A 15,035-nucleotide genomic window follows, 5' to 3' on the forward strand; every position below is an offset into this window, starting at 1 on the left:
TATACTTTTTTCTTTCCAATCTAATTATTGCTTTGTCATATATCTTGCATACATATATATTTATATATACATATATATGCACATAAATAACATGCTACATGTACCTACATATAAACACATATATCTGTATATAGGGACAATTTCAAACTGGCTGCACATCAGAGCTAATGCAGAATATGAAATTTATCAACTGCATTTAATTCAAACAAAATAGATGCTTTCTGTAACTTTTAAAACTTACTATTAACATACACCTAGGCAGTGCTTCAGATTTTAGCTTTAAGTCCACTCCCTCCTTTTGCTGTTACCACAGCTCTCATATCTAAGGTATGAGTGACTTTTGAATGAACTGGAAAATGTCTTCAAAATCTTCTTGCAAAGCTTTTTTTCACTTCAGAAGCTGCCTTTTCTCTTCTATTCATCACAGTGTCAATGCAGTGCATTTGAGGCACTGCTACTTCGATATCCACTTTTCTTCCAGGGATAACTAGGGTGAAGGTATAAGGCCTAATTTTATTCTTGTATCTTCTGTGGGCAAAGGCACATTTGGATAACAAATATTCATATAGAAATGAATGTTCATTTAATAACATGGTTAGTTTTACATCATGTCTGAATAAGCATACAACATATATGAATAAGCAGATCTGTATGCATTTTGGAAGACATCCAGCTAAATTTAATATTCAATAAAAACAGCAAGCTATCAGAACATCCATGTGATAGTCACACTGAAATATTTTGTGCTATAGCTCTGATTTACCTTGGAGACCAGACTTATGTTTCAAAACACTTCTGAAAATTCTTTTTCTGTACAAGCATACTTGAATCTTAGGAAAAAAAAAAAACACCAAACAACCCACCCACCCACCTCCCCACCACCCCCCCCCCCCCCAAAAAAAAAAAAAAATCTACCAGCATAAAAACTCCACTTTAACATGAGAGCAATTGGTGAGCCTACATAGCTCCTACCCTGGCACCCAGCTTAACATTCTCAAAAAGTAACTTCAGGTTATACATCCTAAGCTAGATGCATATTATCCTCCATCATTAGCATCCAGCATCTAATTTCAACAATAACAGCAATACTTAGCAGGAGAAATCGAAGGTATCACTTTTTGGTTGGTTGGGGTGTGGTGGGGAGTGATGTCAGTTTTGATTTGTTTTGTTTTGCTTTGTTTATTTGTTTTAAACAGAGCATTAGTAGCTTCAACCCGCATGAACAAGGACAGTTATCCTGTGTTTTTAAGACTATCCCAGCTATAGCCTATTTTCAGCTAAACTTTCAAAGATATTAACAACTGTGAACAAAATATCATTGATAGCTATTTAGAGGCCTCATAGGGAAAAAGAAAATTCCATTAGAGGAGAATGATGAAGCTCAAATGCCTACATTAATTTTACAGACAGAAAAAACTACTTCCCATTATCATCTTTGACACCTTAATTTTTCAGTGAAGTTCCTACACACCCACTGTAACATTAGTCATAAAGTTCTCTGTCCCCTTGAAGCTAGAATAAAAAAGTTTATGGTAGGGTCAATATAATTCCATTATTCAGTGCCTTAGCCATTGTCATAGAAATAATGATTTTTTTTTTTTTCCCCTGGAACAATGAGGTCCCAAATCTTGGGTAGGGTTTTATGTCATATTATTAATATCCAAAAAGGAAGCTACCTGTCATGATAACCTTCATAACATGTTGCTACAAACGCAGGATAAATTTCAGCCTACATCACTTAATTGATGTTCTTAGAAATTTTAAGACAAAAACGTAGAGAATGTCTCTGACGATCAGGCCATTGGAACACAAGAGGAAATTACAGGCTTTCAGAAACTACCAACATCATCTCGCATCAACACTGAGGTTGGTTATTGACCAGCACATAAACCACATTAGCCACTATTTCAGCACATCTTCACTCCAGATTTCAGTCACAAGACTTATTTATGTTCACTAGATGTTCCAGCAGTTGCTTTACAAGTCATTTCTTCAGACACAAAAACCTCCCTATATTCCCAAAAGCTGTGTGATACTGATGCGCAGCCATTCATTCCACTATGAAAGCAAGCATTCTATTAACTCCAGTCTGGTTTTGTGACTTGCAAATACTGGGGGGGGGGGGAGGAAGAAGAAAAAGAAAGGGAAAGAGGAGAAGGAGAAGGAAAAAAGGAAAAAAGGAAAAGGAAAAGGGTTTTTTTAAAGACAAGAATTTTGGACTTTTTTTTTTCTTTGTTTAACATGACTCAAAGACCCAAGTTCATTTTCTCAATTACCTCATCTAAATGAAGGGTCAGACATCTTTATTGCTAAATTTCAGTAAGCTCTCAAAACACACTGAAAAATTAAGGAATGCAATACTCTTTGGGTACATCACACCACCCCACACTAAAAATAGCTGCACTTTTAAAAATACATTGCTAACATGTATTCTGGGTCTTGTTTGAAAATATAAAAGCAAATTAGCAATTTCTCCAGGACATATCCAATTTGCTCCCAAGTTAGTCTGCTATTTTTATGTAGCTTTGATGTCTGCTTTCTCTTTCCCTTGTTATTCTTTGGATCTCTTCTCTAGGAAGAGGATAAATGGAAATGCAGTGTTAAAAGGTTCAAAGTAAGATACAAGCATTTTGTCCTTCCCTCAGCTTCAGTCAATTTATAAACTGAATTGAGAGATTCAAGTATAGTTGGCATACAGAGGTACAGGCACAGAAACACTGAAGGTAAGTGATGGCTGAAGTTCTATTTTAGCAGTTGCTCTGTAGATCACTCTGCCTATCTCCACATGCAAAATTTGTTTTCATCCATTATCTGTTCTCAGTCCAATTTCTCTAGCCCAAAGAAGTAACAACCCGATTGTTACAACCAACTCAAGCATTATCAAGCAGATTTTGAAGATTTTTAGACAGCATTTAAAAGAAATCTAACTTTTCAAGAACAGTGATGTAGATGTTCAATTCTTTTGGAAAACTAAAAAACGATGTAGAAATTTACTTTAGTATCTAAGTTAAAAAAAATAAGGCAGTTTAACTTCTGTCAAATTTATATTAGTTTCATAAGGAATAATGCCTTAGTTCTATTTCTTTTATTTTATTCTTTTTATTTTTAACCCAAGACTGGACAGAGTATTCTACTTCCAAAGTTAACTGAGCATGAATCACACTGTTAATGTTAATTTATCTTTGCAGCCAAATTCAGAGATCTTCATCAGTTTTCATAATTCCTCTAAAAAAAAAACAACACCCAAACATAGCTATAAACAAGTCAAGACTTTTGCTACAGTACTGGTTTAACTGTGACTATCAACATATATCTGTGAGAAAAACTAAAAATAAGAAAAAGTGTTGCTTATTGGAAAATACATATATAAATCCTTACCTGCAGCTCTGTAAAGTATTTTAGGTTCAAAGAATATGCATGGATTTTTGTCCTCTATGCATGACAGGAGCAGTCCTTTGGCCTGAAGAGGACTCCTTGGAATAACAATCTGTAAAAATATTTTTAAAATAGTTTCTTTAAACCGAAATTCTGCTACAAGCAGAATTAAAAATTAAAAAAAAAAAAATTATTTGCTTTATGTAAACCTATGTATAGATTGAGCAATTCTTGCAAAGTGAGGTAACATCAGTGCGATGTTACTGACATACACTCAAAATTATTAATTTTACTTTATTCATTCATCAGGCTTGAATAGTTCCCTCTACACCATGATTTAAATACTAACAGACTCCCCTCCAATAAGGTAGAACTAGGATCTTAACAACCACATTTTGAGGTAGAAGGAACAGAAGAAAGTAGGTCAGACTATATATAGAATCAGAATATATATATACATATATATATTGTCGCGAGTTTAGTAAAATAAAGGTAGATGTATAACAAATAAACAAACAAACAAAAAAAAATCAGCTCAGTGATCCTCAGTTGCTTGGGTAAAGATTCATCAAAGCAGACCCAGAAGATATTCAGACTTAGTCCAGTAAGTTTTAAAGACTAAAAAATAAATAGCTATTTAAAGTTGACTTCCTTTGCTTATGGTGGAAGCCTGAAATATGTTCATTTCCGGAAATGAACAAATACCAAAAAATGCCTTAAACTATTATAAAACAAAGAGAAAACTAAGCAAGGCCTCCATGTGTAATCTGAATACTTGGAAGGACAAGTATAATTTACTTGCCAACAGAAGAGTTAATTTTGGATGATCTAACAGAATGTTGCTTATGAACAGAATATTACCAAATTGTCACAGTTTAACTGAAAATAGAACCCAAGAACTCTATTCCCTCAGACCAGAAGGTCCAGCTAATTTACATCTCAGAGATCTTCAAGAGCTGGGACATACAGCATTAAGGCTACTAGCAAACATTTTTTATAGCTGCGAAGTTACAAGTGAACTCTTCTGTGAACTCCTCTGACTAAAAGCATTAGTTGCAGCACATGTTTAAAGCAAAAAAAGTAAATAAATCCATGTAACTAGACACGGTAACTGACTGCCTCCAGGAGTTTGAAGGCTTCAAAATATTTTTTGAGAGTAAGAACATTTAATTACAGGAAAGTAATAGAAAAGAGTCAAAATACAACTTAAATCTGCTATCACATCAAATTAACTTAATACATGATTTTTGTAAGCAAGGGATAGAAGCAGTCTATTAATATTTCACCAAAGTATTTGGTAACAAGACACATGAGAATTTACCCATGGATATTACTACTGCAGCTCCTTAGGCATCATTTTTAGGACAGACTTTATTTACCTTATTCACTCATGACGTTAAGTCTGAACATGGCAAAGAAAACAGTTCAAAAGCTGAGAGTCACTACCACTACAGCCACTACAGAGGATGGTAACAAAACGACCTAGTTCACACTGAAAACATGACTGATGAAAGCACAAGGAAAATGAACAACACATACTGAAAAGTCATACAGTTAAGGACTGCATTTTTGTTACAAATCTAGAACACAGCAGTAGAAACTCAGATCTGAATTTATTATCTGCTCAAAGGATGACTAGGACACTATGCCATGCAGCCCTAAAAAAAGCATAATAATATAGGCAAGGAATTGTCAGTACTACTAGAAACTCAGCTGGAATACTTCATGACTATATCAACTGTTTTGGAAGAAAATTTGAAAAAGGTGCCAATAAAGCTTCAGAAATTGTTAACATCTCTCTGATATTTTGATTTCCTTAGTCTAATAAAACAAAGACTAAAGGGAAAACAATTGTTCTCTTAGTATATGAACAGGAAGATAAAAGACAGTGATGTTAAATACATAAGTTGGTCAGGAATAAATTTAGACTGGAAACTAAAAGAAAGCTTCCAGCCATGACAGCAAATATTCTGGAACAATAGAATGATGAGAGTCAATACAGTGATTATGGAAATCAGTCAGATTCATTAAGACATATATCCTCACAACAAAAGATACAACCACCTAGCAATGTCCTTGTCACCCTGATAAGCCTTGTACTAAGTACTAATGATTACAGTCTTTCTCCTGAGCATTGAAAGTTATACAAACTCCCTTTTGCTTGGAATACCCAAACTTCACCTTAAGAAAGGCAAAAAAAAAATGTTAGGTCAGAGTTTAATAAAGAGGGCACTTTTGAAAACCTCTCTCCCCAGATGTCCCCTACCTTTCCCAGCTTGTAACACATGACCTTTCCTACTGTAATTCAGAGAAAATATGCACAGATTGAGACTTTTGCAAATGCATCTGAACCACAAGTCCATTTGCACTTTTGGATTCATACATTAAGGGCTGGGTTTGGATTCATTCAAAACAAGACCTGCAACTTTGAATATAAGGCCTTAAACATTAACTCTATTAATGAACAGCTGTGCAAAAAAATATTAAAGCAACAACATTATTTTCACAACAATACAAAATTCAGAAGATAAGAGTCTGAAATACTTCTCTGTGCATCAAAAACTAGCATATAAATGCTCCATCCCTGGCAGTGTTCAAGGCCAGGTTGGACAGAACCTTGGGCAACATGGTCTCATGTGAGGCATCCCTGCCCATGGGAGGGGGCTTGGAACTAGATGATCTTAAGGTCCTTTCCAACCCTAACTACTCTATGATTCTATGATTCTATATTATTCCATCAGTTTCACAGAATTTAATGTACCCTATACCTTTAAATGAGATGTTACAGCTAGCAACCTATTTCAGCACTTTACTCAAGGAAAAGTGAAAGAAAGTGAAAAATCAACAAGACAAAAGATCAGACATGAGAGCAAAGAAATTAAATCACCTTAAGTGATTAAATAAAATTCTGACTTGTTAACTTACTAGAAGAATAAGCACAGTAGTACTAGCTCACTATGAATTAGATAAATTAAATGATTAAATAATTAACTTACCAGAGTGTACCACTAAATGTCAGCACTTGGTTCAGTACATAAAGGTTTGAGATTGACCAACAAGATCACAATAAGTTTGCTAGACCTGGCATCAGTGTCTTAATCATATAAGTTATATTGTGCTTCCATATGATGGTAAACTACTCTAGTTTTTAAACAAGCTCAAGAAACCATTTGATTCAAATACCTGGCAAAAAACATTCTAGACTGCTTTTGTCTATATCGGGAAACATTTTCAAGATGAAAATAGGAACACCTCAGAGACCCTAAAGAATACCCGAAGACAAAAACTCATTCTTTCTCAAATACCATGAAATATGAATAATACCAGATGTTTCATTTAAGTAAAGAGAAACAAGTAGGAGATCTATGGCCTTCCTGTAAATGAATAATATCTGGAGTTTTAGAATACCAAAATCATATATAGAGAATAGTCTAAACAGATAAACAATGAACACGTGTCTTCAGCATACAAATACTGGGTTTGCTTAAGTCTTCCACTTTGATCAAGCTGTGAGTCATTTCTCAGTGGACTGGATGCCAGTCAATCCAGAAGCTCAAGTCCATAGGCAAAATTTTACCCAGAAAAATGGAGAGCTGGCAAATAGTGCTCTCAATATGAAAATCCCACCCCTCCCTCTTCTCTAGCAAAGTTATCCATCTAATTCCCAGGAATCTTAGCTTCAAGGGACGCCACCATCTCGCACAGAAAGCCTCTCTAAAGTTATTATAAGAGAATCACAGAAGAGTTGATGTTGGCAGGGACTCCCAGAGGTCATCTAGTCCAACGTTGCTGCTCAAACAGGGTCACCCAGAGCCAGCTGCCAAAAAAACTTCTGAATACCTCCAAGGCCAGAGATACCACAACCTCTCTGAGCAACCTATGCCATATGCTTCCTTGTTCAGACAGAATCTCTTGTTTCAGTTTGTGCCCACTGCCAGTCACTGTCAGTCATAGAAATGAATTTGATTATTCACTTATTAATGCACTTAACATGACGGATGCAGAAATTAAAAAAAAAAAAAAAGGAAAGTACTATTTATTGTTAGCTTTTAGTTTCTGTGCTATACTAGGCACAGATTAAAAATGCATGCTCTTATAGCAAAAAGCACACAAATACAAAATGCTATTACCGCTACTAAAATCTACTACAAATTGCTTCAATAATGGTGATAAATTCTCAAACACTTAACACAGTTTAGATTTTATAACTTGAAAACTTCTCAAAGAGTTTTTAATTAACATATTTAGATATTTTGGTGAGGACTGACTTCCACTCTTTTTTCCCTGCCTGCACCCAGACTCATTGTTAGTCAGGTCCATTAAAAAACAAACTAACAAAGTTAATCTTCATAAAATATGAGTTACTGTACCTTTATTCCAGGACAATGAGCAAAAAAAGCTTCTGGACTCTGAGAGTGATATAGTGCACCATGACCCACACAGCCCCAGGGAGCTCTGATGGTGAGGTTCCCACAATTAAACAGATCTCCAGAGCGGTAACGATATTTTGCTGCTTCATTAACAATCTGGGAAGATTTATAGACAAAAGTAATATTCAGTCCAGTACCTTTAGTTATGTGTCATTAAGCCTCTATAATACATGAGATGCAACTATATCATTTGCACCATGCATGTGATTCAAAGGACCAAATTAGAAGCAAAGGAATCCTGTAAGACAGTGGAAAGGCAAACCATTTCCAAGGCAAAGGAAGCAATAATGCAGCGTGTGTAAGTTAGATGCCTAGGCCTCGGGAGTTGCCATATAACCCAGTTGTTTCCCCATTCCCACAATGTCAATCAGCCCACTTTAAATCTGTAGTTTGTTTTGTGGACACATGGCCAACTGCAGCAGCATAGAAAAATGAGAGGTGGTGCTGGGAAGACACAGCTGACAAATTTAAGGCTGCTGAAGCCAACACACCCAGAAAACCAAAAATGAAAACAAAGAGACATTTGCTTCAAACCACATTTTTAATTTCCATTATTTAATGAGCCTTCAAACTGGCTTGGGTACCTTCCTGTTTACTTAAAGCATGCATAAATATTAGTAATACAGCTGTGGATATATTTGCAAATCTTACTTATTCAAACCAAGTATTAATGCCAACAGAAGAGTAATTTAAACAGTCACAAGAGTTCTTTTTACTTCTCTCAAATTTATTAGTACTAACCTGATCAAATGCTGGAAAAATGTAATCTGCAAACTGAATTTCTGCAATGGCTGTAGCACCCGTAACAGCAATTCCAATACCGAAGCCAACAATTCCTTGTTCACACAAGGGGGTGTTGAAAACTCTATCTTTACCTATTAAAATAAATAAATAAATAAATAAATAAATAAATAAATAAATAGCATTCCTTTAACACACTGTCATGGTTTAAGCTCAGCCAGCAAGTCAAAAACACAACCCAGAAACATTCAAGTTATAAACAAGTCATCTGTAATTAAGCATATGGCTCTTTAGATGGGCTCTTTAGATGGGTGTAGGAACAATACACATCCATTACAGGTAAATGTACTTTCATTTTAATAGTAACAGCTCAGAGGAAGACAAGGAGAAACAAAATAAGAACAGCTTCTGTAACTTAAAATGCTCTGAATGCTTCAAGGAAAATCATTTGTTCTGATGAATATAGAGATAAGCACACATACCCTTCATGCTTATATGGGAGAAATAAAGACTACTTACAAGCATTTAAAATAAGCTTAGAATAAAAAGCAGTACCATTACTTCAATATTTTTCAGGCAGTCAAAATGCACTGTCCATACTCAAAGCAGATGGATCTACAAGAGCATCTGTATGAAAGTACACTGTCTCTTCCCCACACTCCACATAAACAATACTGTCTCAAACACAACCACAATATCCTCTACAAGACATGTTTACAATATTTGCCAGCTTTCTCCCTCGGCAGATAAGCAGGGGAACCTAGTTTATGCTATTAAATTTTCTGTTTAGAATATTGGGAAATAGACAGGAGTCCACTATGCATGAATATGCTAAGACTTCAAACTGGATGGGAAAAAAAGTGATCACAGTGCACACAAGTGGCTATGAAATAAATTAAGCAATAACTAAATAACCACCAAATAAAGAACTAAAAAGAAAACTAAAGTAATTGATTTATAATTATACAAGTTGTTACTATGAAGATTCCTAATTTCAATAGCTGCAAGTTAACAAACTAGAGAAAAGGAAGATAACAAAAGTTTTTAGAAAGGGATGATAAGAGGAGAACCACTGCCCACAGCAGTATTTACAATACACTAACGGAGACATGTTTTACAAATCTTTGAAGTACACCTCTTTCATCTTCACACATCACCCAGCACACCACTGTCACTGCTTATACCCTGTCCGCATGCTTTATATGGTGTTTTGAGTTTCCTGCTTCAAGGGTTACTTTGCTTTGGGTTGGGGTTTGGTTTTTTTTGTGGTTTTTGGTTAGGGTTGTTGGGGTTTTTTTTGGTTGGGTTTTGTTTCGGGGTTTTGTTTGGTCGCTCAGTTTGGAGGGGATTTTCTTTTTTTGAGATGTCATCAGTAATTAGTCTTTGGTTCTCCTTTTGCCTTACTCTCTTTCCCCTCCACCACGAACATGACAAAGACATCATTCATTTATGGCAAGTAAAAAAAAAAAAGCCACACGCTAACACATGATACTACAGTCTGGTGGTGTCAGTGAGGCTACACAAACCAAGCCAAGTCCATAACTGTAGGACACTCTATGATTTTGCATACAGAACAGTAGAAACATTTTTCAAGCACCTTAAATATCACCTTTTAGAGGGGAAGTCCCATTTTCTCCGATTAGTCATTCCAAACTTCTATGACTTCTACTCATTTCTTACAAATCATTGTTTGAAACAAAAATCCCTGAGACAATACTTTTAAGATACATACACACTGGGCTGGTTTATGTTTAGAAATAAGTGTCCAAGAAACTTTAAATTTTTATGACAGAAGTCCTGCTATTGCTGCTGAAGAACAGAAATGTTACCACAGCTAGCTCAGAAATTAAAACTGAGTTCCAGATTAATAAAATTATTGCATAGCTTTTGAAAGAAAGTAGGATTTTGTTGTCTGGATGTCAAACACACCCCTATAAACAATGAAATGCAGCAAAGCACCTTGAAGATCACAGAACATTTTACAAGTAGAAAAATCTGCTAGCTCTCATTTCCCAGGTAAATGCGCAAGATGACCTCAGTAATTTCTAGATGTGGGCGATCTGTACTTTGTTCTCCATCTCTTGGAAGAGAAATAATAATCTCTACAGGTAGTGTACTCAAAGGTTATTCACACTGAAGATGGCATAGGAAGTAAGAATGGCAGCAACTTCACAGTGCTGCCACTTACTCTTGCTAGGCATTTATTTTACCAGGATGCTGCAGTAACAGTACTAGTTTGCATATTTCTATTCTTTCTTTACTAGTACTACCCATGCATCTGGCAATGTCACTACATAAAAACAGCCCAGCCCTGACAGGTTTTCATTCAAAGCAGCAGAAAGAGAGGATGCTCTGGGAGACCTAGAACTGGGGAAGATATTTATTGAAGATGGAACTTGTTTTCATGTCCTATAATTAAGTTATACTAAATTCTGACGCATATCAATTAATTAAAGCCCAAGGCACAACAAAAATGAGTTCAGAAAGGGTCACACAGAATCATCTTTTCCCTTAAGAGCAGACAAAAGGGGATTTCAGTCACATCAGTACCATGCTTCTCCCACCCAGAACAAGAAACTTTGCCTTTCAGGGCTATTTAGTCCCATTTCTACAGAATAAATAGAGCAGTAAACTAATCCATAGGATGGAGAAGGAAAATAATGCCATGCAAAGACAAAAGAACTTCCGTAACAATGAGAACACAATTATTTTTTAACCTAGAGAGCATACATACTGTGTAAATTTTTCTCATTCTTGAATGATGGCTGTAATCACAGTTCCCAAGCTATACAGTGTCCTCTGGTGTGCTCCCTCCATTGACAGGCACCATGGTCAATGAAAGAGGAACATAAACTGCCTATGCCAATGTATAGTTACCCCAGGCTTTACCACCACCTGTGAAGGTGAGGAAGCCCTGCAACCACAAGAGGAAGCAACCACAAGAGCTGTCCCTGTACTTTTATCCATCTGTAAGACTATTCTCACTTGACAAACCTCTCCTTCCCTCTTTTTTATTTAATTTAGGGTACCATGAATTACACATCTTGTTTTCTGTCTCTTTCACTGATGCATTTTTCAAATTAAAACATCTCAGATTTTAATAAACTAAAAATGTATTAACATTACCAAGACATATTGCTCTTTCCTACTTCTTAAAAGTCTATTGGCAGATCAATATATTCCATTTCATTTGATTACATTTTTATATAGGACATAAACAGCAAGGAAAACACTGAAAAAAAAATAAGACTACAGAAGAGACAGAATTAACAAAAAAAAAATCTTAAATTCACAATAACTTTAAAAATATAGCATTTTATATTGAAATGAAAATATTAAATTGGCCCTTTTTTTCCATCCATGTGCATTTCTATTTCATTAACACATACCACTTTACTGAAATACAGATGTCTGCTTTAAGACTCTACCAAATAGCCTACAAAATTTACTCTTAGCAGAGCAAAAAAGCTCAGACTGTTGAGAAGTGCCCTGAAGTCAGAGCGTACTAAGCACATCTAGCCTTATTCCTTATTAACAAGATTTTTCAGAGTACACTGAAATAGCCTTACAGATTGGTCCCATAAATAATTTTATTTCATCACGAAAAAATTAAATGTATTCAGTCCTGTAAAATGACCAATTTTAGATAATAATTAATAAAAACTTCAAAATCAATTCTTTAGTATCAATTTGGGGTAGACGAATTTAAAAGCACAATAGTGTGCCACTCTGATTGAAAACATAAAATACACCCTACTAAAACTGCTGAAATACTACTGCGGTATTAAAGGCATCATGCTGTTACCAATGGACTATGATGAAGCAAATGAAGGGAGAATCAATAAAAGCAAACATGAATTACAACATGACACCTACAACAGGATCAGCTTGAAGCACCTAATTCGAACTTTTAGAACTAAAGGCACAATCCTGAAGTACTATGGCTTAAATAGTAAAAGGAAGAGACAAGTAACTGTGACTGAATGATATTTATTAGTGAGAAATGGCCTTGATTGCACATTTAAAACAATAATGCTAACACCCTTAAAAGCAAAACCTAGAGCACTTTACTATTCCCTAGATGGTGAAAAAAGTCTTGGGGTTTTCTACATAAAATCTAGCTCTTTAGGACAAAAAGATATGTAGATCATTGGGCTAAAACAAATCTATTAACTTCCCTGAACATTAAAAATTGTATGGCATGCCTTTAACATCTTACTGTTATTGGTACAGTATGAAAAACATTCAATATTTTGTTTGGTTTTAGTAATCACTGAACATTTAAAGGCATTAAGCCTATGTATTTCTATTTTATTTCACATTTTTTATTTTTCACATTTTTTCAAAATCTGAAAAAGGAAGTCAATTTTGATAAACTGCCGTTCACATCATCCCTTGCAAAGCATCTGAGTCAGATTTCAGCTGAAATCTGACTGCAGCAAGCAAATAACCCAGAGATACTTTGTCTTGCCATATTTCATTTCCGTAGCAATGAAGAAACATTTCCTAAAATGTACTCTTCTCCTATTACATGCATCAACCAAAACAATTACTTGCATCAGCAGCTCAAAACAAGCTACACAAACTCCACAAGGTGACTTGTCACTCCAAATGAAAGCAATACTTCCACATTATCTGAAACCAGGTGTGTCAGTCTCTGAAGAAAGATGTTATGCTCGTGTCCATTTCAATTAACCTGCCCAGCTTTATCAACATCCCTAGCTTCAGCCACCTGAACAGGCTGGTGCCCTTTTCCAAGCAGTGAGGGAAGCAATGTAGCAAACAGGGCTATGTGAAAAAAACACATAAAAGATGATTCTTCTCATCTTTCTATCCCAGTAACTCAGGAAGAAGATGTGTACATTAAGCAGGAGAGTAAATACACTAGAAGTATCACTGAATAAGGTAAACCGGACAAGATTAAAAGAAAAATGCACTATTTGATTAGAAACAATTTTTAAACAATTACTTCATCCTCCTCTGATCTATTTTTTAATTAAAAAAAAAAAAATTATCTCTCCAACTTTTGGAACAATGAGTTAAGTACCCTACAAAGGTTCAAATTACCACTAACCCTTTGCCTAAGGGGCAACAGCTTTAAGGCAGCCTTACAGTCATCTTCTTGCTCACCAGCAATAAAAAGTTTCATAGCAACCTAACAGAACATGTTTACAGACATACGTAGTTGATTATTGTGCATTAAGGTTTTGGCCTGCTTCATCTTTACTTTTTCCAAGCCATCAGGAAAAAAGTATTTCAGAGTTTGGTATCTGCAATGAATCATGTTTCTGTCTTAATTTAACTTCAAAAAGTTAAATGAGATATCCAAACAATATCAAACCCCCTGTAACATTAGCACACCACCCAAGGCTCCAACTCTGGGTAATTTTGCATCACTTTGAGTATACATTGAACAATTTGAGTAGTTTAAGGAGTACTGCTGGTGATCTAGCCAAAGGAAGGTGGTTTTCAGTTCATTTTTTATACATTTCTACATCACTTGTATTAAAAAAAAAGACATTTTAGAAGATGTCGGTACTGAGTAGTATTAACAACACTCCTGGACAGCATTGTATTTGTGCCCATAATTTCTGTAATTTCCATTTAAAGCATCCACTAGAAGTCAACAGGAGAGTCCAAGAAGCTAAATACATTCTGTCCTCAACTGCAACAACGTGGATGCATGTAGAGAAACACAGGACTGAAAAGAAACTGAAGTCCCAGCAGATTGGGCTCTTTGTTTCTCACTGGAGTACTTTGTGAAAATTCAAATAGAAATCACTGATTTTGAATCAGTCCTACCTTAAAAACCTGCTCTAATCCTACAGTATCTGGGATTCTTTCCCAGATGTGCATAGTCTCTCTCTCTGAAGGCATTCAAAACCCACCTGGACACATTCCTGCGTAACTTGCTCTAGGTGACCCTGCCTTGTCTGGGGAGTTGGATTAGATAATCTCCAGAGGTCCCTTCCAACCCTAATAATTCTGTAGTCCACACAAGTCTACTAATTCAATACATTTAACATAATTTAACATATTCTATCCAGTATTCATACTTCCTTGGTACCACAATTCCTTTTAAGCCCTGTTTCACAATTGGTGACACATCATCTTTCATTTTTCTAACGCTATATGAGAGGGCAGGCATCAGAGGAAATAGTCTGGCTACAACTCAGCTCTTGTACAGCTCCTGGCTGAACACTAAAATGTTCTAGTAATTTTTTATTCATTTTAATCAATCTGTTCTGCCACTTCCATTGATATCATAGTCACAGTTCTTCAGCTTTTAAAAAAAGGGTGTGGAATGGGCACTGTTCCTCTGTAGTGAACATCTGTAAAAACACATTAGCTTTCCAGATTAATATATAAATTTCAAACCTACAAGTCCAAAGCAGAGCTTCTGTTTCACAGATACAGAGATGGTTTACCTCTTAATTTCGAACCCTTGCACACTAACGTGCCATGTCATTTAAAAAGCTGCTTTTTCCA

At 35.5% G+C, this 15,035-nt stretch overlaps 1 protein-coding gene across 4 annotated transcripts in view; it reads right to left on the reverse strand.

Moving 5' to 3' along the window:
• Positions 1–15,035, reverse strand: part of BCKDHB (branched chain keto acid dehydrogenase E1 subunit beta) — a 116,476-nt gene that overhangs the window by 82,333 nt on the left and 19,108 nt on the right. For all 4 annotated transcript variants that reach the window (XR_008972533.1, XM_057412444.1, XM_057412445.1 and 1 more), the window contains exons 4-6: positions 8,547–8,680; positions 7,746–7,901; positions 3,379–3,487 (exon numbers count right to left, since the gene is read on the reverse strand). Coding sequence is in view for 3 of the 4 variants with exons in the window: in XM_057412444.1 (XP_057268427.1) it covers positions 3,379–3,487; positions 7,746–7,901; positions 8,547–8,680 (399 nt within the window). In the remaining variant the exon portion in view is untranslated. The remainder of the gene's footprint in view (positions 1–3,378; positions 3,488–7,745; positions 7,902–8,546; positions 8,681–15,035) is intronic.

Source organism: Pezoporus wallicus, unplaced genomic scaffold (genome assembly GCF_028554395.1).
Source record: "Pezoporus wallicus isolate ANWC-B61680 ecotype Strahan unplaced genomic scaffold, APGP_CSIRO_Pwel_v1 contig_4788, whole genome shotgun sequence".
Taxonomy (NCBI): domain Eukaryota; kingdom Metazoa; phylum Chordata; class Aves; order Psittaciformes; family Psittacidae; genus Pezoporus; species Pezoporus wallicus.